The sequence below is a fragment of the Kogia breviceps genome, chromosome 15, assembly GCF_026419965.1.
Source record: "Kogia breviceps isolate mKogBre1 chromosome 15, mKogBre1 haplotype 1, whole genome shotgun sequence".
NCBI classification, from domain to species: Eukaryota; Metazoa; Chordata; class Mammalia; order Artiodactyla; family Physeteridae; genus Kogia; species Kogia breviceps.
In genome coordinates this window covers 9,913,224-9,937,667 of record NC_081324.1, presented here as the reverse complement: position 1 = coordinate 9,937,667, position 24,444 = coordinate 9,913,224, and the positions used below count along the sequence as shown (strand labels likewise).

General features: G+C 36.4%; 1 protein-coding gene across 3 annotated transcripts in view; it reads right to left on the bottom strand.

Annotated features, from left to right (window-relative positions):
* Positions 1-11,011: 11,011 nt before the first annotated feature.
* Positions 11,012-24,444, bottom strand: part of CDH19 (cadherin 19) — a 93,839-nt gene continuing 80,406 nt past the window's right edge. For 2 of the 3 annotated variants that reach the window (XM_067014902.1, XM_059040331.2), the window contains 3 exons: positions 23,736-23,850; positions 21,001-21,252; positions 15,947-18,311 (listed from right to left, as the gene is read on the bottom strand). In XM_067014902.1, coding sequence (XP_066871003.1) covers positions 17,821-18,311; positions 21,001-21,252; positions 23,736-23,850 — 858 coding nt within the window. In that variant the 3' untranslated portion in view covers positions 15,947-17,820. Of the gene's footprint in view, positions 11,127-15,946; positions 18,312-21,000; positions 21,253-23,735; positions 23,851-24,444 lie in introns of those variants that run through there. The other variant, XM_067014903.1, reaches the window with a different exon arrangement.

Here is a 24,444-nt window from a genome sequence, read left to right as displayed (position 1 = left end):
AACTAAGCTAACTAGAGATAAAAAGATAAGTGACCACTCCATCTTCCTATGTCCTGTAAAGTGTCACTCCTGGACTTTGCAAATGAAGTGACTTGCATTTAATTCCTTTTCTAAATGTACTCCTCTATGCATTTACAAGTTTCCCAAAAAGTGAATGTGGATGGAGAGAGTGCTTTAAAACTATTTCAGAATATGCTCCACTTGTATTAATTTTGAAATCAAGAAGGTTGATCCACATTGCTCTATGTTTCAGAATAAAATGCCCATAAAGATACTGTAGTTCCAGTCTGATAAATTCATGTTTTAGAGGAGTTTCCATAATTCTTAAGTAAAGCATTAAACCCACTTCTCTGTTAAATTATATAAGAAAAAAATAATCTACAGGCTTTTGCTTTAAAGAAATGACAGGGATGGCCACTAGTTAAACAAGATCTGTATCTTATAAGAAATACTGTATATGATAATCACTTTGGGAAAAGTGTCCATTCAAAGAAATGGCTGCACTGGGAGAAGTTATGGATGAATTGTAGAGTCATATGCTGAAAATCTAGGTTATTTCAAAGTCATACAGTCTTCTATGAACCATGCAGGTTAAAGCAGAGCCGAACGACAAAACCTGTGCTACAGAAGCATCTCCTTTAAGAGGTCAAAGAACCAGGGTAATTGCTGTTCAATTGGTTAATTGATTGGATAGTGTATCAATCACTGGAATATGTCCAATTAGAAGCTTAGATAATATTTACCTGGCTATAAAGAACAGAATATGTTTACTATTCGTAATTACAATAACCTTTAAGTATCAAGTATCATATCATTTACTACATATTTTCAGATACATTTTCTAATTTGACCTTCAAAAACAGGCCAAGTAAATAAAGCAGGTGTGTTTAGTGAATTCCTACAAAGAACTGTAATAGGCATAGGGAAGTTATGACCATTTAATTTGTTTTCCTCAATTCTAGCCTCCTCTCTCATAGAGATATTACTATATTTGACTTTTCACATGAATAAACTAAAGTAGGAAATTTTAATTACTTGCTGATATCTGACAGAATCTACATAAAGCCTGTTCTTCATAATCCAGGCAAATTCCACACCAGGTTGTTTAACTCTTAGGACATTGAAAAAACAATCATTATTTAAAGCACTAAAGTATTGGATTTCCAAAGAACACCTTAAAACAAGGGTTAGAAAACTATGGCCTGTGAGCCTGCTGCCTGATTTTACAAATAATGTTTTATTGGAACTTAGCCGTGCCATTAATTTATGTATCGTCTGTGGCCGCTTTATACTGTAAAATCAAACACTGAAAAGTTGCAATAAAGACCACGTGCACGGCAAGGCTAAATTATTTACTACCTGAGCCTTTAAAGAAAGACTTGCTGACCACTGCCTGGAATTCACAAGGGCCACAAACAATTTCCAATTACAACAGAACAGTAGGGAGAACGCAACCCACAACAAAGAGGGAATTCAAAACCGGAGCTTCTCCCAGAGAAGCGAACGGTTCTAACTCCACCCTGACTCGCTCATCTGGCTGGGCGCCCACTGAGACACCTGAAAGATGAACCCCCCAAACATCCAACTTTGAAAAGCAACATGGCTCGAGGCTCGCGACCACTGCAGCGAACTGAGAAACCGCTCCGAAAAGGCTTACCCCAGGGCCCAGCACGGAAGCAGCACTTTGAAAAGCACCCAAACTTGATATGAAAGAAGCCAATTTGCTAACCTTAAGGCGTTGGTCTGAGGGTCAGCGGCTGCTGAGATAAACTCCAGGGACAGAGACTGGCGCGCGTAGTCTTGTTTTTGTTTTTTTGTTTGTTTTTCTTCTTTCCAGATAGTGCCATCTTTGTGCTCCCTTCTGCCTTGTTCCAGCTGGTGGGCTCCATCTTCCTGCTTTCCTTTTGCCTTGCTTAAATTTTGAGGAGAGATTTCTGGCACAAGCAACGACGGATAAAGAGCGTGGAAGATGTCACCCCCATTCTTACAATAATAACAGCAAAAACTGAACAAACAAATTCACTGACTTTTCTTAAACCCGTCAGATAACTGATATTGCAGCTTATTATTGGAAGGCAAACTGCCACGCTGAAATTTGGAGAGACAGGTGAATCCAGTCAGTCTCAGCTCCTGGACCCATTAACTGGTAGTTTGAACAAATTGCTGGGGACTGAGAGTGGGCTAGCGTGAGAGTGAGAGACTCCTAAAAGCTGCAGTCTTTGGTGGATTTCCCCTCTGGAATTGCAGCAGTTTCTTTGAAAAAGAGCCCCCAGGTCCCCCAAAACAAACAGGAAGGAACATGGAGGAGGGAGAAAGGAGGGAAGAAGGAAAGAAAGAAGGAAGGAAAGAGAAGGTAATAAAGAAAGGTCCCTTGTGTTTCTGGCAGTGGGAAAGAAACATTATCCTTGTGAAAATACGCCCCGAGTATTCTTGGTAGGCCTGTAGAACAGGGTATGGCCGTGGCCTACCCTGCAGGGAAAGAGACCTTTCCAGAGACATACCCACCTAGAGACAAGGGCACTGATCTAAGTCTAGCTCCTGCTACTGTTCTGCCTCACTTAAGAGGTTGGGGGAAGAAAGAAATACTTGGGAAGGTCACAGCACTAGGACAGAGGGCCACTAAGAGAGATTAATCATAAGCTGAGATTTAATCAGAATGTTACAGAATGCTTCCCCTCCCCCCACATTATTACCACCTGATCAGAGCTCCCAGTAAGTAAGAGTGGATTATAAACGAAATAAACGCAACCCAAGGACTCCATGTAAGGAGTCAAACAGAAGGGCACTAGACGAATGTGAATCTATATACATGTAATCACTTCAAATATGAATGATATAATCATTAAAAAAAGAGATTGTAAGAGTGGATATAAAAATAACCCACTATGAGTTGGGTATATGAAATGCACTTTAAATGTAAAAAATCAAGTGAGTTAAAAGTAAAGGGGGCTTCCCTGGGCTCAGTGGTTGAGAGTCCACCTGCCGATGCAGGGGACGCGGGGTTTGTGCCCCGGTCCGGGAAGATCCCACGTGCCGCGGAGCGGCTGGGCCCGTGAGCCGTGGCCGCTGAGCCTGCGCGTCCGGAGCCTGTGCTCCGCAACGGGAGAGGCCACAACAGTGAGAGGCCCGCGTGCCGAAAAAAAAAAAGAAGTAAAGGGATGAGAAAAATGTACCATGTAAATATTAATTTTTAAAAAAGCTCGAATCTGTATATAAATTTCAGAAAAAGTGGACTTCAGGACAGAGAAAAGTATCAGGTATAAAGAGGGAAATTATATAGATTATAGACATAGACATAGAGATAGGAATAGATATAGTCAATTCTCCATGAAAAGATAACAGTCCTTAATGTGTATGCATCTAACAAAAGAGCACCAACATATGAGGCAAAAACTTAAAGAACTAAAGGATAAATAAATCAATCCATTCTTAGTTTGACACTTCAACACCCTCTTTCAGTAACTGACAGTTCCAGAAGGCAGAAAATCAGTAATAATATAATTACCTGACCAACACTGCCATTCAATCGAATTGACATTTATAGAATACTCCATCTAAACACAGCTGAATAGACACATACAAAGTTTCATCCCAAAGGGGCACTTGTTAACAATTCTGATACTGCTATAGATGTATATTAGAATTGAATAATTAAGTAAATGGATGGCAGATATTAGAGACCAGGTTTCTCACTGTTGGAGCATAGTCTAGATATAAGCAAGTGTAGAAGGCTAGAACGACCCCTTAGCTAATGGATTAGTGTTGGAAACATAAGTATAAGCTCATATTTTGCTTAATACAGATGCAGATGGTTGCATATGGAAATATTTATGATATGATTAAGGTATGTGTATCTACACATGACAGTAAACACATGTATATTTCCCTGCTCTTACAGCTGAGAGCCTAAAAGGAGGAAATAGAAAAAACAATACCCCAGTAGCAATAAACACTCTTATTGCCCAAAGCTTGGTTTCTAACATCATTCACCAGTAGAAGGTCCCAGAGCTCACTGGAGAAATGGCTGCTTCTGGGAGTGAAGCAGAAAATATACAAAATAAACCTAGAACATCATATTGTGCCAAAAAGTAAGAGCACTACGTACACACACACTGACACAGATGACACAGACACAGACAACACAGACACAGATGACGACACAGACACAGATACAGACACAGGCACAGACACAGACACAGAGTCACAGACACAGGCACAGACATAGACAACACAGACGCAGACGCAGTGCAGACGCAGACACAGACGACACAGACGCAGACACAGGCACAGACACAGACACAGAGTCACAGACACAGGCACAGAGACAGATGACACAGCCGCAGACAACACAGACGCAGACAACACAGACGCAGACGACACAGACACAGATACAGACACAGACACAGATACAGACACAGACACAGAGTCACAGACACAGACACAGACACAGATGACACAGACGCAGACACAGACACAGATGACACAGATGCAGACACAGTCACAGACACAGACACAGGCACAGGCACAGACAAAGGCACAGGCACAGGCACAGACAAAGGCACAGGCACAGACAGACACAGACACAGACACAGAGTCACAGACACAGGCACAGACACAGACACAGATGACACAGACGCAGACGCAGACACAGACGACACAGACGCAGATGCAGATACAGACGACACAGACGCAGATGCAGACACAGATGACACAGACGCAGACGCAGACACAGACGCAGATGCAGACACAGATGACACAGACGCAGACAACACAGACACAGACACACACAGATGACACAGACGCAGACGACACAGACACAGATGACGACACAGACACAGATACAGACACAGACACAGATACAGACACAGACACAGATACAGACATAGAGTCACAGACACAGGCACAGACACAGACGACACAGATGCAGACGCAGACGCAGATGCAGACACAGACGCAGACACAGACGACACAGATGCAGACACAGGCACAGACACAGACACAGATGACACAGACACAGAGTCACAGACACAGGCACAGACACAGACACAGACACAGACCTAGACCCAGACCCAGAGTGATTTTGGGGGGGGGTTCAAAATGACACAAAATCCAAATATAAGAACTCCAGATGGCCAAAGCTGGAATAATTTGAGCAACAAAATAAAGTAATATTGGATTATCATCCAAAATATAAAGTAAATATCCATGAGTATATACTGATACAAATAACTGAGTGAATAAATAATCAGGAGACCTCTCTCCCATGCATAAGAACCTCTAAAAGTATGCACTTACTCTGCCCTCAATGAGGAGAAGCGTAACTCCCCATGTCCTAGATGTGGGCTGTACATAGGCACTTCCTTCCAAAAAATATAGTATGAAAAGGGAGAAAAAAGAGTAACTTAACCGTGGAGAAAAGTGACAGACACTACCCCAACGAGGCAAAGTCAACAACAGCAGCAACAGATCATATGGAAAGTATGTACCCTTGATTTGGTATGATTAAAATGGCACCTCAGTGATCTTCCCCCCAAAACACACAACCCCAGTCGAAACACTAGGAAGACATTAGTCAAATTAAATTAGAGGGACGTTCAACAAAATTCCTGACCAGAGATATTCACAACAGTCAGGTTCATCAGACACAGTGAAAGCCTGAGAAACTGTCACAGCCAAGAGGAGCCCAAGGAGCAGTGAAAACAAAGTGTGTTGTATCCTGAATAGGACCCTGGAACAAAGGAGACATTAGTTAATATCTAAGGAAATTTTAATAAATTGTGGACTTTAATAATAATATATCATTATTGGTTCATTAATTGTAATAAGTGTACTACACTAATGTAGAACGTTGATACTGGGGAGACTGGGTATGCGGTATATGGGAAGTCTGTACTATCAACACAAAAGTAAATCTAAAATGCAACATAGCAAACATAAATCTAGAATTGTTTGAAAAATAAAGTATATTCACAGTTTTCTTGGGAGAGAGACATTTGTGGCCAGAGTTGCCTCATGAGTCAAATCCTATTGCAACACTGATTGCAAATGAATGGCACCCCAAGAGTCTCTCTATGCATGGTTACGCCCTCTACCTAGCTGTCTGCATTTGCACCAAAACTGGCATTCACTACTTGTATATTTGGGGCAAGCCTAGCTTTGAGGTAATTCTTATGTACGCACCTGCAAGCTAAAACGTGTCACCAGAAGTTTCTCTCTAACATCTAAAGAAATTCCACTGTGTGGTAGGTAAATGTGTATGAGGTACAGTATTGTATCCGCAAAAATCATGTGAACGACCATCTCCTTATCAATCTTCTTCAAACCCAGCTCAAATATCACCAGCTTATGGAGTGTTTTCTCACCACACCTCTCTGCCCTATCCCCTACTGGGCACTGCTAGCTTTGGGATTATGAGAAATGTAGTGTTGCACACCTGTCTCTCATTTAGAATATATTTTTGGTATTAAGAAACCTTGTAGTATTCTCTTTGATTTTCTCAGCATCTACTAAAGTGCTTGCCATGTAATCGGTGCTCAATAAGTATTTATTGATTGGGGTTTAAAAGGGAAAATTGATATGGGAACATATGTATATGTATAACTGATTCACTTTGTTGTAAAGCAGAAACTAACACACCATTGTAAAACAGTTATACTCCAATAAAGATGTTAAAAAAATAAAATAAAAGGGAAAATTGAATAAATAATAAATATGCTACATGTCCTTAGAAAGAACCAGGGATGAGAACATAGCAGAATGGATTCTCACTATCTTATGGTGTGACTTCTGCCTCATATATGTTACTATGAGTTGTTATATATACATAATGGTATTTTTCATTGCACAGCACTATAGGTACTTAGCAAACTAGAACCAAATCATCTTAAAAAGTGCAACAACATAGGATCACGTAGCTATCACATTTTAATGATATTTAATAGTATTATTCAAATGGATCTTTTGAAGAAAATAATTGCTTAAGTAACAAAATATCGTCTAAAATTCGCATTTTCAATTTTTCTTGCGACTTTTAGTAGGTGAAGGACACTTTAAGGACATTGTGTCTTACAAGTAGTTTAACAGTGGTTTAACTGTATGAAATTTAATTTTTGAAAAGATTAACAATGTTTACTACACATTATATCTCCTCAAAGACTATCTACTAAATACTTGAGTATTCCAAACCGAATTGCTCGACTCTTTTGTTACTAATGCAAAGCAGTATAGGCATGATATTTACAAATTCATTGTTATTCTGATCCTCTCTCATCTGGGGCAATGTCTTAAGTCAAAAGCCAATTGTGAAAGCCACATCTCAGATAATTGCTGCTTGAATAAAGGAACTGTCTGGAAGAAGAGAGCCATCTTGAATTGCTTTATAAAGCTGTGATGCTGTTGAGATTCCCAGTCTCTCGGTGGGAAAGTTGCCATGTTTAACATATTTAATACATTTAACTATCCTACCTTTCAAAAAAGCAATTAGAGGTCATAATGGAATACTCTGATTAACTTAATGTTATATACAGCATGAAAATCAATGGAAGTGATTAGGGAAGGGAAAATATGGGCTGAAACCTTCCGCAGAGATTAGCATACATGCCACAAAAAAGTAGCATTTGGCTTTTGGAAGTGTAAGGCGTGTGGCAAAGCAAGAGTCAGCTTGGAAATGAATAGCTCTGCCCCCACAAGGCATTTGAGTTCAAATCCCAAGGTTCCACAAGCTTTGTGCAACCAATTTAATTAGAAAAAAGAATACATTATAAGGTAGCAAATGATTTACAAGGGCAGAAACCCTTCGGCAATCTGGAATGTTAAATAGATGACTCATTCCTAAAAGCTTCAGCTATGACTTTCAGTTCTAGTTATCTATATATTTTAATAAATCTAGTAGTTTTTATTAATGTTGCAAACCAACATTTTTTTAAAGGCTGAAAACCATAAGAAATTCAGGATTTTAATGTAATATAAAATTCTGTGTGGGTTGTTGCTACTTCCTCATACATATTCAGTTATATTCTACTCTGAGCTGATAATGGTAATGTTTGCTTTGACACAAAATACAGAAGGGACCATAGTCTGCTAAGTAAAAATGGGTAGAATGCACCCCCTGCCGGGGCAGATTATATGGGTGTCTTGTCTACCTTGCCTTTCCCAGATCAGAGTCAAGCTTCATTTCATCAATAGAAACAAGGCATTTTAATTACTTGGTTAGGAACACAGTAATGATTCAATGCTAATAATTGCCCACCATGTTTTAATATTCACTCTAAAAATATTAAGAGGAAGGATTTTAGGTTACATTCTTTCCACACGGAGAGTAGAAAGAGAGCATGGAGAATAGTCACTTGAATACATTTCCTTTGCAAATGGCTCTAGGTATGTGGCTCCTGAGTTATTCTCTCTCTTTCTTGTTTTCATCCTTTCCAGGTTTATTATATTAAAGATTTGCATGGTTTTTGGCCCTAAAGTTGATCAGAAGACAATTTTAAACAAAGAATTTCAAGTTAAAAACTTGAAATTTTTAAAGTCAAATTAAATTGACTTGTATCATTCTATGTTGACCACCTTAAAAATTAAGACCAGAGGGCTTCCCTGGTTGCGCAGTGGTTAAGAATCTGCCTGCTAATGCAGGGGACACGGGTTTGAGTCTGGTCTGGGAAGATCCCACTTGCCGTGGAGCAACTAAGTCCGTGAGGCACAACTACTGAGCCCACGTGCCACAACTACTGGGCCCACGTGCCACAACTCCTGAAGCCCGCACACCTAGAGCCCGTGCTACACAACAACAGAAGCCACCACAAAGAGAAGCCCATGCACCGCAACAAAGAGTAGACCCCGCTCACCACGACTAGTGAAAGCCCATGCACAGCAACAAAGACCCAGTGCAGCCAAAAATAAATAAATAGATAGATAAATAAAGACAGACCATATTTGAGTATGTATGTAGAAAGATTAAAAATAAAATCAATTACAATTCAGATGTGCAAAAAAATCAGTTGATTGATATGCTTCCCAGTGTGTTAATTTTATATGATGACCATATATCCCAATATACAATCACACACTGCTGTGGACAAAATAGAAACTTCTATTTTGTTTTCATCCTGAGTGAAGAGGATGTGTGCTGGTGAGATCAATAGATGACCTGCTGCTCAGTAGTGATGGTGGCTATTATCTTGGTATTTCAGGTGGTCCCTTGGTCAGTTGCTATCTCCTTTATTCAAAGAGTACTACATTCTGTAATATGATTCGGACCATAAACTCTGATATCAGTAGAGGAAAGCTAAAGAAACATGTCAGGCTTATTATCATGCTTTTGTTCCTAAGGCACAGATCACTGCTGAAAAATCCATCAGGGAATCATGTGTGTTTATTTATGAAAGCTTACTTTGTGCTACCCAACCACATCAGAATAATTCAACAATCCTGTGAGTCTTGGTGTTCAGTTCTCTGTTTCTATGAATCTCAAAAGTCATTGCTTAAAAATAGCTAATCTTTGTCTCTGATTGAGGATTAAATTATGAAAAATAAATAAAGCGCATTCTAAGATACAGAAAATGCTCAAATAAAAAAAAAAAAAAAAAACAGCAAAGAAAGGAGCAGGGGGACGTGACAAAAGCAATGTAAATCAATGGTAGTTGCTCTGAATTCCCAATGTGAATTTAGTGTTTTTTTCATATTCTTGCCTAATCTTCTTTCTTTTGCTCATTATTTGTTTGCTATTCATGACAACATATACACAAGTATTTATTTTATTCCCTTTATGAGGGGATTATTACTAAGAAGAGGGAAAAATATAAGTCATATTAAGTAAATTAATATACTGGATTTTTATGCCATTATCTAATATAACAATACATTGAGTATCCTTAAATAATCAATCTTCTTTCTGTTCTCAAATATGTTTTGAGGGTGTCATTTCTATGGTTGATTAGTAGCAATAAGGAATGGTATGTAATAATAATGGGAAAAGTAAAATGTTCAACATTTAATTTTGATAGAAACAGTTTCAGTAATAATAATATAAAAATGGCTAAGTATGTTTTGAAAAAAGAATACTAATCACCTCTTTACCCGATCTATATGTATATATAATTTATATGCTCCCATAACATCTAAAGTAACAAAAAAAAAATCATTGGTAACCAAATGAATAAAGCCCCTACATTAATAACCGAAGGAGGTGATGCAAATTAGGAGTTGGTATGGTATGATAGGTGAAAGCCTGGAATCCAGAACTAACTTGCCTGGGTTTACATTATCACCACTTATTATATGTATGACTTCAGGCAAATTGCTCAGTCTTTCTTTGTCCCAGTTTCCTTATTAGTATGCTAGGAGTAACATTAGTACCTTTCTCTTATAATAGAGATATAAATAACACTTAAAACAACACTTAGAATAACACCTGGAAATGCAACTGCATTAAAAAAAAAAGAAACAAAAAGAGTGAGAGAGAATTAAAAGAACAGCTTTATTTATTTTCTTTTTTAACATCTTTATTGGAGTATAATTGCTTTAAAATGGTATGTTAGTTTCTGCTGTATAGCAAAGTGAATCAGCTATGTATATACATATAACCCCATATCTCCTCCCTCTTGAGTCTCCCTCCCACCCTCCCTATCCCATCCCTCTAGGTGGTCACAAAGCACCCAGCTGATCTCCCTGTGCTGTGCGGCTGCTTCCCACTAGCTATCTGTTTTACATTTGGTAGTGTATATATGTCCATGCCACTCTCTCACTTCGTCCCAGCTTACCCTTCCCCCTCCCCGTGTGCTCAAGTCCATTCTCTATGTCTGTGTAAAGGAACAGCTTTGTTTGACATATTCAGAAACATCTGAAAGAATACAAATCTCATCATTAATACTTTCCTGTTTGGGGCCCGTAGTGTAACTGAATGAAGACCAGTAAGAGGCAGGGACTCCTTTGCAAAGCACAGAGGGGAGCTGAACTCAACACGGAATCTCACCTTAGCGCCCGCTGTCGCCCTGGTCACAGTCTCTCACTCCACCTCCACTTGTTCCTCACCATAATCTTTCAAGCGAGGATGCAGATACAGCACTTGTTAGGATTCCAATCAGCGTTCATTATGCAGTACTCAACTTGGAGATGCTCCACAGATGATTCTAGTGGATAAAATCTTGGGTGTTTGTTATTTACTTATGGCAGATGAGTGAACACAAGTGTGAGAAATACGTAGGATTTTCACAGTTCACACTTTTTGCTATTATGTCCTTTGGTACAGATTTCATTTTCAAGCATTTATGTAAAAAAAAAAAGTAACATGACTGTAGACTATTTTATAAGGTGGGAGAAATTTTTGCTCTTAAAAACTATGTTATTGGGACAAATTATTTTAACAATGTGATAATGGTAAGGTAGTATGAATAAATATACCATATGATTTATCAACTTCTAATTTTATTTATATAATCGCTAAAACTGAAAACATTTTCAATTGATCAGATGAAATTCTATGTAAATTGAATTTGTCATGTGCAGGTAGGTTTTAAGATTTAAACAGAGTTAAAATGAGTTAATTAGCTCCACAGAGGGATAATGCGGAGGTCATCTGGGATAAGAAAGGAGTTTCTGAAAACTGAGGTGGCAGTATGAGCTCGATAATTGCCTACAAGTTGCCTGAGTCCAAAGATTGGATAGAAGAAAAGGAGATGATAAAAATGTACTCATCAGAGAACATATGGCAACAGGACCTTAATTTTTTGTTTTTAAAACGAGAAAGGACAGGGGAATGTAGATAGAAGCCAAAGTGCAGCTTTGCATTTTGTATCTTCAGAGTTGATGAGAACAATCTGCTTTGTAATTTAATTTTAAATTCTTAACATAAAATTAGAGCTGTGGGGCCTTAGATATTACAGCTGGTATGAAAGCTTTCTCTTGGAGCCATTAGCACGTTTACTTCACGTTTTCCATGTAGTTCTAATAAAGCATAGAAATAACTTCATTTCTCCATTAGTTACAAAAGTGAGCAAAACCAACCCTTTCTTTTTTGATAGTTTTTGTTTGTTTCTAAAATATATATATACCTAGAAAAAGTTGCCAGCAAATGTTGTTGCTACTTAACTTAGCAGGTCTTTTTCCAATTAAATGTCACAGAGGAGCGACTTTCAATCGGAACATCTCATACATAATGGATAACGTGAGCAATTAATTTTTTCCTTTGGTAATAATGGCACATTACCCTGGAAGCGTAAAGCTGTGCAGGCAGGAAGTAACAGCAAGCTAATTATTGTCCTGAATTAATTCATTTTCTTCTCTCCTTTTTTTTTGTATTATTAACCACAGTCAGCATACTGTACATTACATCCCCAGGATTTATTTATTTTATAACTGGAAGTTTGTACCTTTTAGCCATCTTTGCCCATTTCCACTTCATTTTCTTTTTGGCCATAATATTTCGAGAGTAAGGAGATAAGTCTATGAGCATTCCTAAAGTTAAACTTAATATAATTATAATAATTATTATTTTAAGAATCACAACAGGTAAAAATGTCATGTTTGCTATACATTAAGCCCAGTTAATTATTTATATGTATTATTTCAGTTAATTCCTCCAATGGTATGAGTTATATATCCTTAATATCCCTATTGTACAGATGAATCCCATATATCATCTCTATTCCCTTTCCTAGGACAAAATATTCTATAGATTTGTACCTCTATGTAATCATGAATATATGGTCATTTCCATGTCCAGCCTTATTTCTAGCTGAGATAAACCACTTAGCACTGCAGAAGCCAAAAGAACATATCACATTTTAAATATTAAAATGAATAGGCACAAAGAAATAGCATGAAATAAAGTTGTATAAACTATTTTAACAGGCTTTCAAATGTCCTATGAAAACTATAAATTATATTTACTTTTTTTGTATTTTGTTAATGTTTCCTGCTAGTACGGTGAATTTTAAATTATTCAAACTATATGAAAGGCCAAATTGATTTGATATGTTAATGTATCCACTTTATTGATTAGTTTGTAACTTGAAGGAAACATCATGAAAACGTTTCATTTTATTCAGTTTTTAAGAAACATTTGCCTTGATCTTTCTTATGCCCACTTTGGCCAAGGTGGTTGTCTCTCTCCCTGTTCCACTTACTCTGCTGCATCTGGACCTCTGGTTTCTAGGTGGGGATGGAGAGATGAGAGATAAAGGGCATATAATCAAGGCTGGCTCTATCATAATTTCACAGCCAAAGTCCTGTGTGATGACAGGCATCTGACTGCGGGCGCTGTATTCTGGAGCTCATGCATTGGGTATTTGGAGACATTTTAAGGACCAGAGGTCCCTGTTTCTCCTTAGCCTGTGTGACACAGTCTTTGGATGACTGATTGAAGCGCCCTTTCAGCTTCTACAATCTGTGCAAAATTTCTACATCTGGAACCATTTAACCTATGGGAAATTCATGCAGTTTTGCCTTGCCAAAGGCTAGGAACTGCATTTTGCCCAGTTTTAGCCCTCTCTGTTTCCCTGCCATTTCATATCAGGCAGCTTCCCATCCTTAGAGCTCTCTAGGAAAAAAAGACAGCAAGAAATACTAACATGTCTCAAGGATCTAATTTGTGATTGAGATGCTAGTCTCTAATGTAATTGTGAAATTACAGTTTCCTGGAAGAGGGGATAGATAGTAGAAAAGAGATAGTTGATAGATGGATATGTGGATGGAAGGATGGTTGGAGGGGTACATAGATAGACGTAACTGGATACGTAAAGGCCACATAATCTTTTTCTACATTTATTTCCAGCTTTTAATGTACTTGATATCTAATGCCTATTTATATCACATAAAAGAACATGGGAAGAGATATAACTGATTCACTTTGTTGTAAAGCAGAAACTAACACACCATTGTAAAACAGTTATACTCCAATAAAGATGTTAAAAAAAAAAAAGAACATGAAGCTACCTTGTAGGTTTTGTGTAGCCCTGTGAGCTTAACAATGCATTTGTTACCAAATTGTATTCTAAAATGTGAAGCATAGAATTCTCATGCATCCCAAATGTTTTCCTATTCATCACACTTCATGGGAACTTATTCATATGAGAACTTCTACAGCAATCATCAAAGGATGTGTTTTGACTAAACGGTATAACATTATTACCTTTCCCCACAACAGGAAATGATATCAATAAGTACAAACAAGTTAAAATACCAAATTCATATAATTTCTAGAAAGATTTTGAAAAATCTTATTGTAACCCAGAACTACCCAGTGCTAACCTGGTTTGAAAAATACATTAATTTCACATTAATATTCAACAATGTCAATATGGCTTCTATACAGGACCAAGTAAAATAGATTGGGATTCATTATTACATTCATTTAAGAAATATTCATTGGTCACATACCATGTGCTAGAAACAATTTTAGACAAGAACAAATGAAAAAGTCCGACAACCCCTTGCCCAATTAGGGTTTACATTCTAATAAAGGATAAAGGCAATAACAAGAAACATATATATAATGCACTTGCTACAGGTAGCTGAGTGATTTGATGCAAAGAAAGGCAGAGCGAGGGACACAGTGGGAGAGAGTGGTCCGGTAGGCCTTTCTGAGGAAGTTGCAATCGATCACGGACTTGAATGAAGTGAGGGAATGAAAAATAGAAATGTTTGGAGGAAGATTGCTTCGGGCCTAGAGCATGGCATTAGAAGAGGTCAGAGCACACAGAGATAAGCAGACACAGGATAATATATGACCTTGTATGTCAGGTCAGAAAACTGATTTATATTTCAAATGCGCTGTGAAGCCCTTGGGGTCACTCAGTGCTAGAAAAGAAAGGGATCTGTGCATTCTAGCAGAATAACGTCAGCTCTTACGATGTTGAGCTGTTATTTATTGAACTCTTGCGTTTTGTCTGGTATTACGTGTGCTTCCTATTTTACTTATTCTTCACAACAATCATGTGGGGCTTCCCTGGTGGCGCAGCGGTTGAGAATCCGCCTGCCAATGCAGGGGTCACGGGTTCGTGCCCCGGTCCGGGAAGATCCCACATGCCGCAGAGCGGCTGGGCCCGTGAGCCATGGCCGCTGAGCCTGCGTGTCCAGAGCCTGTGCTCCGCAACGGGAGAGGCCACGACAGTGAGAGGCCCGCGTACCGCAAAAAAAAAAAAAAAAAAAAAAAACACACAACAATCATGTGAAATAGGTAGATTGGACCTCGTTTTACCGATCGCAACCTCAGATACGGAAAGATTAGACAGTTCGATAAAGTTCACACAATTATTTAAATAAAAGTGAACTAATTCAAACTCAGATCTGATAGGCTCAAGCTATATGCTCAGTCAACAACTATTATTGCTAACTTTTTCTGATCCCTATAAAGGATTTCAATATCTTCCTGTTTCAACCACTAGTAATTTAAGACTTACACATAAACCTGTAAGTTAATGAAGGGTGCTATTTAAGTAGTGCAGGTATTAATGCGAAGCTGTGCTATTTCATAAATATCCTCGCATTGATTTACCTTTATTAAAATTTACAAAAATGTGACCTTAATGTCATGCCTTTAGCTTAGGATACAGCTGTGTTCTTGCAACAGCTGTGTGACTAGAAAAAAAGGTTAAAATAGTTATTGAAATATTATCAAGTATAATTTCTAGAAAATTGCAACTTCTCTACTAGAATCAGATAGTATTTTCTTGATATAGTTTAAAAGGATGCTTTCTAGACTAGCAAATAGGTATCCAGCCCTGAATCTCTTTTCCTCTGTACCCTATGATTGACAATCCTATCATTAACTAAACCAGAATTTATTTTAACACATCTGCTTAGTGCCACTGGACTCAAACACTAAACTTAGTGATGCAGATACTGCATTTTTATAAGGTGTTCATCCAAGTTGATAAGTTGTTTATAAGGCTTTCATTCATGACTGAACTAACTGCAAGCCTCAGAAGACCCTATTTCTTTTTTTCTAATCTGTTTTCCATGGATTGCTTCATCTGCTGTTTATCATACATTCCAGTTCTTCAACCAAGATTATATAGCACTATTTTCTAAATACAGGGTACAGCCTTTCATGGAATAATTCATGAAAATTTCCCTAACTATACTCTTTCAATTTTTATGTCAATATGATAGGAATATAAATGTTCTCTCAACCCATACATTTTTTACTTGCAAGTTTTTACACTTTTTGAATTTTCTTTTGTTTACTGTTCTTACTTTTCCCTAAGTAAATAATGATATGAATATACAAGGATATACTACAGCTTATGTCCTCTCTACTACATTTAATATCTTCCTAAATTGTTGTATTTCAAGTCTGATTTTCTCAGGCTTTTGTAAAATGGTGATATCTGTGTTGCTGACATAATGGTACCTGATTGAAACTGATAAAAAAATTCTCTTCTATTACATGGTATGGATGGTATTGTCTTAAAGTACAGAGAAAAAAATATTGTAGCCATTCAACTACTCCAACTTTAGCTCAAAATTATTTGAAATACTTGATTAGAACATATATGGTCAATTTGGTTCAGCTCAGTTTCACATGCTATTAATAAAAAATGAACACATAAAGCTATTTTGAGGACACGGTATTCACTACTTTCTTTCTGTTCAACCTGTGAATTTTGAATTCCACTTTGATTTGGATAGAATAATAAGAATCATTCTTATAAGGTTGATTAAAATTAAAGTGTTTTATTATCTTACTATCTAATGTTACCTTAAAGCTTTGTCCAGCAGCTTAGCATACTTCCTTCATAATGTTACAATAAAAGTAACTATTGTACCTAATTTTATATTCCATAATAAAAAAAAAGACACAGAAGAATCAGTTAGAGTCTAATCTCTTAATTAAAAAGGAAATGCTGAGAATTTTATCATGTTTTATTTTATGCATGGTAAGAGCAGGGCAGCTGATCATAACATTTAGGATGAATATTAACTCCAGCTTGAATCCAGTACTCCTTTCATTTATTTCTATTATTTTTAGTAGCAATAAAATTAAAAATCTAAAACTAAAACTAAAATTAAAAAATTTTCACACTTTCTACCATTTTCTTAAAGTTCAAATTTAATGTTGAGTAAATGTTGATATGTGTTTTGTCATAGTATTGTGACGTGATAAAGATGTATTTTGGATACATAAGAAAATAACATATGAAAATCTCCTAAACAAAGTTTATGCCCCTTTTTTTATATAAAGCTGTAATATCAAAGAGAATACAAATTTACACTATATCTTTGAGTAATTAACAGATACCAAGCATCTGTCTAAATTTGAAATCAGTTTTAAAATGTGGTCTTGATGACATTTTTAAAATATCAAACTAGAATGAATCATAGACTCTCAGTCAGAAGCTTGCTTATTCATAGAAAAGAAATAGTTTTTAAAAGATGTATAAAACCACCGAGATTCTCCTAGGTGTTTATCTCTGTAGAGTATCAGGAGCTTAACACACATAAGCTCTTCACTCTTACTTTGTAAGATTTAAAAAATGGATAAATGAAATAATATTAAGACAATCTAGTTCAGGGTCCTTTTCACATTAAACTTTCAAAAATTTTGAGAATTTGTATTGGATGGTATTGAAACAATGTCAGAGGAGTATTTCAGGGGCACACTAGAGCTGACTGTTAGCTTCACTTCCCATACCTGCAGTCAGTGACAATGTATGGGTAGTTTGAAATAACCATGGGATACTTACCCCAAGAATATCAGAAAACATTATAAATTGGGTCTTTTCCTTTTTCCAGAGAACCAGAGTATACAGCTCTTTACCAAGAGACTCCCAGTTTGCCCAAATACACATTAGCATTTTAAAAAAATTTATTAATAGAAAAGCCCTAATTATTTGATTGCATAGCAGAACCAAACATGCATGCTAATCTTTTAAAGCGAGGTCCCAATTCATTAAGGTAATCATAGTTTTCATCCTGATCAAAGACTGCTGACCCTAAGGAGCTCAGGGATCCAGCTAAGGACCCTGTCCCCTCAAAAGCATAGGTCTGGAGGGAGTCAAAAGGAGGAGCACACGGATCAGTGTTAGCCTCTTCGAGCTTTTCTAGAATGAATTTCCTGAATACGGCACTATCTGGGCCAACCTGCAAAGACTGCCTGTACAGGCTCCGAATCTCCATCCTGGTGGTTCTCCGAGTCTTGCTTTCCCGCATGACGGTGCCTCCCTGCAGCTCCGCTATGTCAAACGCCTCGGTATCCTCCTCTCCGCCACCTTCATCATCATATCGGAATATATTCTCTCTGAAATCTTCACCTTTCTCAGGAAATAGAGTCTGTTTCCTTCGTTGTTTCAGACCTAGGTTCAAAAAAATAAACCCTGTCAAAGAGAGCATACAAGAACATTAATTAACACAAATATAATACAATATTATATATTATAAATACATATGCTTCATATTACCCATAATCTTACTATTATATTATAAATATATAATATATATCATATATTAGTATGTTATATATTTATACTAAACACATTATTAAATATTGTATGTTACAATATTTTATATTATATATTATACATAAATATATAATGTATGATTTAATAAATATTATGTCATAATATATTATATAAGATATTATTAAATATTGTTATTTATAATAAACTATATAATTCTTGCTTCTGTTATAAGCTCAAGTCATAAGCTTCGATTTTCTGATTATAAGACATAAAGATATATTTGCTATTGAAAATTTACTGAAGGGACTTGCAGAAGGACAAGGAAGTATAACAATCTTTCTGGCTGATGGTTTAAAGTAGAAAAACATCATTAAAATATAGTGAATTGTTTATGATGATCAATTTAAGATTAAAAATTTTATATTTTTCTTATATATTGAAAATAGAACAAAGCAGAATGAAGGAACATTTTCCAATCTATATGCATCTGCCAATCTCAGTAACCAATGATCCACGTTAGTGGAAGTTAAGCACACAGAACTGATTTGATTTTCGCCACTGAGACAAATTCTGTGGCATAATTATTTTCTAAGTTAATATTTATTGACTACAAAGTATGTACCAGTCATTTATCTGAAAGCTCTACATTTTTTCATTGATTTGTTATGATACCCATATTTTATTATAATTCTCTATTAAAGATAAGGAAACTGAAGTGCAGAGAGATTAAATCACATACCCAGAGTCATACAGCTAGGAAACAAAAAGCTGGCATTCAAAACCAGAAAGTTGGTTCAGAATCTGTGCTTTGTTATACCGTATTAATTTCAGAAATTCCAAACCTATCAGGTTTTAGAATCATAACACTGGTATGTCCACACCGATCAATTATATATATAAGATAATTTTAGCATTGTATAGAAATAGAACAATTTCAGAATGCTTTTTAAAATTTTTAAATTTTAAAGAAAAGCGCGTGTGTATATGTGTGTGTTTCATGGATAGCCAATCCTTACACTATCTTGGATCTTATGTAGCTGTTCAGCATTTCATCTATAAGAATTGAAACAAACAGGAAGTAATGTTATTAATATTATCACAAAGAGAAATACATTAGGCAATATTTTATATAAATCTTACATTTAAAGAAATTGAAATAGTGTTCTTGAAATAAGGCCATTGTGTTTGAATCCAGGCACTGTATTTCAATACAGCAGAGGTATATGGTTGAAATGGAAAGGGATCTAATAAATAATTTTTCAATCTATGAAAATTGAAGAGTGTATTCATGAAACTTTCACAGGAAACTGCTGACTACTGGTTTACCCTGATTTCCCACCTTCTCAGTATTACTCGTGCCCTTGACTGTGAGGCTGCCCTTGGTTTTTACTTGCGGGGTTTCGGGACTAGGTTTAGTTCTGTACCAGTGAGTAATTTAGTACTTGCATCCTGCAAACATTATACTGTTTTTACTACTTCTTGCTTCTGATATCTAGCTATATAGCTCTAACTTCAGTTTTATGATCAAAGGTCATTAAAAATAATTTTGAAAAACTGAAACTAGGTAGAAATGAAGGGTAACTTTGAATGGTAAAAGAGGAAAGCTTTGAGAAAGACGAGAAGAGTGAAGGCAAAGAAAATCCTGAAACATTGTGTATGTCCCTTTGAGCAGTGTGTTTGGGATTCTAGAACCCATGGCTGATACCATTGCTGTCAACACTCAGTAAAGTTGTGTTGGCTTTGATATGAAGTTATGAAGGAAAGCAAGAGAAGGGTATAGATTATATATACTGGTATGTTAAAGAAAGGGAAAAAGTTATGCTAGGTGCATGTAGTTTTGAAAGCCTGGCGAAAACATTTGGGGACTCGTTTGCCTCATCCGTAAAATGAGTATAACTCATCTCCTTGTGAAAACAACAGCAGCAACAAAAACAAACAAAAACAGGTGGAGCTATTTTACTATTTCTTTTGCGTTTAGCACTTTAAGTAAGACCCTCTCTTTTACATTTTTTCATCTTAACATTTACTTCCTCAATGCTCCCAGGCTCCAGTGAGCTGCAGTATCAGGTTGGATAGAGGTGTGTTATGGTTATGTAATCTTAGCACTTCATTTACTAGCTGCATGACCCTTTGTAAACCATACAACTCTTGGAATTTCACTTTCTTCATCTATACAATGAAGGTGATAATAGTTGCCACTTCTTAAGGTTATCTTGAGGATCAAACTGCATAATTTCTGTAAAGCACTTAAGACAGTCTCCTGGAGTATAATAAGCACTTAATGGAATCTCACCATTATTATTACTAATTTTTATATTGCTACATATGTTGCAATGTGTGTGTCCAAAACACTCTTAAAAGGATGTGCACAGGCGTACTCATATACTCACAGAATTCAAGGATCATCTATTTTCAACCTGAAGTTCATATTCACTCTATTTTTTATTCACTCTACTTGATTTTAGAATTGTAACCCATTAAGAAGGGCAATTAAATGCAGACACACACACAAGCCCACACATACCATTATAATGGAATTAACTCTTTTCTATATTTATCATGTTACTATCAATAAATGAAGATATGCTCAGTTCACACAACTTACCACATATTATCATAATGCATATCAGAATAGCAATTATGACTTCTGTCCTGAATCCCATGGAAAGCATAAGATCCTTGTTACTGCAGGTCTGCGTGCTACCAGTGTCATCACAGGCACAGACGTGTATGGTAAGGGTGTTTGTGCTTGTAAGTGATGGGATTCCATTGTCAGCAATTAGGATGGATACGTAGAAGATAGGCTCTTCTTGAAGGCTGAAACCAGTTCTATTAGTCAAAATTACAGCTGTGTTGTCTAAAACAAAAATCCATGTGCATGATTTTTTCAATAGTACAAAAGAAATTCATACCAGTTAAATGTACTAGAGGCAGCAGTGTAGAGGTCAAATAAGTTCAAATTAGGGAAGAGCAAATTTCTGATAAAAAAGACAAGAGATCAACTCAAAAAGTCATTATTCATTTTGACATTGCCTAAATCCCAATTTAAAAATTAGATAAAGTATATGATCAGTTCCAAAATGTTTTTTGATAAATATATGAAATGTACATGTGGAACACAGAAAAGAAAACAGCATTTTAATTAGATATCAATAGTAAATAGGGGGTACTAGCATTAAATTTATAAAGACAGTATCAGTTTCATTTGGGTTAAATACTCATGACAGTGCTTTTTTCTAATAGAAACTCATTATTTTCACAAATACTATAAATACACAAGATTTTCAAGTCATCTCCCTATCACAGCAAGTGATCTCAAATAATGTATTTACTAATAAGACAAAAGAATTAATTTTACTTGGTGTAAAAGATTCTATTAGAATGTTTCATTTCACTTTGACATTATTAACCCATTTTCTACTTAAATTTCAGAGAATCGTTAAACCTTGGTAGTACTGATTAATTCACCTAGGCAGAACATTCAAAAAATTAACAAAAATAAACAATATGTACTTCAACACATTTGAAATTGCTTTTCCCTCAATCCCAAAATATTCTAAATAGTCTTTTCCAGTGCAGTTTATTGTGTCTCAGTACTAGTGTTTCCCACCGACTTGACTTTCATTTTTGGTATTCCCTGAAATATTTTCTGTGGCAATCAAACAAATTTTAGAAGACACAAACAAATAAATGGAAACATATAAATGGAAGACTTTGAAATAGGCAAATGCAAATAAATGGAAGTCTTTTGAAATGTATGCCTACTTATGACTTTTCCCAAATCACCTTTTAGAAACTAATTCTTGGGCTTCCCTGGTGGCGCAGTCGTTGAGAGTCCGCCTGCCGATGCAGGGGACACGGGTTTGTGCCCCGGTCCGGGAAGATCCCACATGCCGCGGAGCGGCTGGGCCCGTGAGCCGTGGCCGCTGGGCCTGCGCGTCCGGAGCCTGTGCTCCGCAACGGGAGAGGCCACAGCAGTGAGAGGCCCACGTACCGCAAACAAACAAACAAACAAAAACTAATTCTCCATCATGTTCTTGAGGTCTATAAAACTCTTGTGATTTTATTCACTAGGCAGATTGAAGAGGTGAGAGAGTTTATATATTTTTGGTATGTATTTCATTAAATTCCTTGTAACCTCAAACATTAAACCAAATCAATTATTCTCTATGTTTCAATATATTTATTTTGTCCCACTAACTTATTTTATATTTACATAAAGAAATCTAACCTACAGCTTATTTCTTATATTGATATTTGCTTTTTTTTTTTTTTTTTTTTTTTTTTGCGGTACACGGGCCTCTCACCGTTGCGGCCTCTCCCCTTACGGAGCACAGGCTCCGGATGCGCAGGCTCAGCGGCCGTGGCTCACGGGCCCAGCCGCTCCGCGGCATGTGGGATCTTCCCGAACCGGGGCACGAACCCGTGTCCCCTGCATCGGAAGGCGGTTTCTCAACCACTGTGCCACCAGGGAAGCCCCAATATTTGCATTTTTAAAAATTCTAAATCTATTTGAATTTCCTTCACTGGGGAATTTGACAAAGGCAAAAGGGAAAGAACGTGTCTGCATTTTTTCTCCCATAACAGATCTCCCCTTATATGGAGCTTAAACTCAGTTGTAAGGAAGGACAGCTGCATTTGTTTGGTTATCGATGCTTGAGTAATGAATCCTACGGTGTTTCATATCTCTGAGATATGAAGCAAAATTAGAATAGAAATCCATGTAACGACAAAAAAAAAAATTTACTGAAGTGAAGGGAAAAAGAAAAGAGTGGCTTTGTAAAAAGTTATTCCCCTTTTATATGGAAGGAAAAGGAAGTCTGTCCCTCTGTACAAAATCCTTTAGAACATTTTGTTCTCAGGCTTATATAATCACTTCGTTTTGAAGGAAAAAGAATAGTCTTAAGCCAATTCCAAATACTTATAGCTCCTAATTAATGACTCCAGATATCTTTCAATCAATCAAGCCAACATGATTATATATCATTTTCTTCCCCAGACATGGGTTGAAGTTTGAGTTATGTGAAGACATGAAAGGAACCATGGTATGAGAACTGCAATTATATTTGCAAGGTCATTCAGACTTTACAGGGGCCTATAGCCAATGATGACTTGAAAAAGTGCTTCTAATTTAAAGAAATCCAGTGGGAAATGGGGCTGATATTTCCAGGACACTACTTTGAGTTTTGTTTCCAATTTCCATTGCCATTCCTTGCTTTATTTCTCAACATCATCATATTTCAGGTATAGTATAAAAAGTAATGCTACAAATTTCCTTAAAATTAAACAAGATTCTTGAAGAAGAATGGATAGAAAGCTATTATGAGTGAATGGCATTACCTTGATTATCTATGATTGTAAAACTTGAGTTATTTTCTACCACAGATACACTAAAGTAAAAGTGGTGATCTTCTATGGATTCATCTCTATCCACTGCACTGATGGTCTGAATCACCTAGAAAAAAATAAGGATATGTTTTTTAATATTATTATTCAGAAAAATGATCATTATCATTATTATATTCTTATTATTTTAAATTATTATTAGCTTTTATTAAAAGTGCTTTACCAAAATCTTTATGGATATTGCAGAGGATATCTCAAACTGGTGGAGAATATGAAAATATTTTTTCAGGTTAAAAATATGTTTACTTGCTCCTTTCAAAAGCACATTTTAATATTACATAATAACTAAACTCTTGTTAACAGATGAGAAGATTTCCATCAGCTAAGTTTGTTAGAAAACATCCTCCCATCCTTCCTGCCTGGATTTCTCCCTTCCTTCCTTTTTTCCTTCTCCCTTTCTTATCTGAATACCAACCATTATGATTTGCTGAAGTTATATATTTCCTGCTTATATTGACAGAATAACTGTGGTAAGCTTATTATCTTACTAGAGTATTTGCTAAAGCAATGAGCTTTTAAATTGATTTGAGGAAGTAATGCATTTAAAGCTTAGGGGCAATGTACATGATTTCCTTGACCCACAACGATTATAGGAAAAGTGTTCCACATCAAATAAATCCCTCTCTCTATCTCAGATCATAAA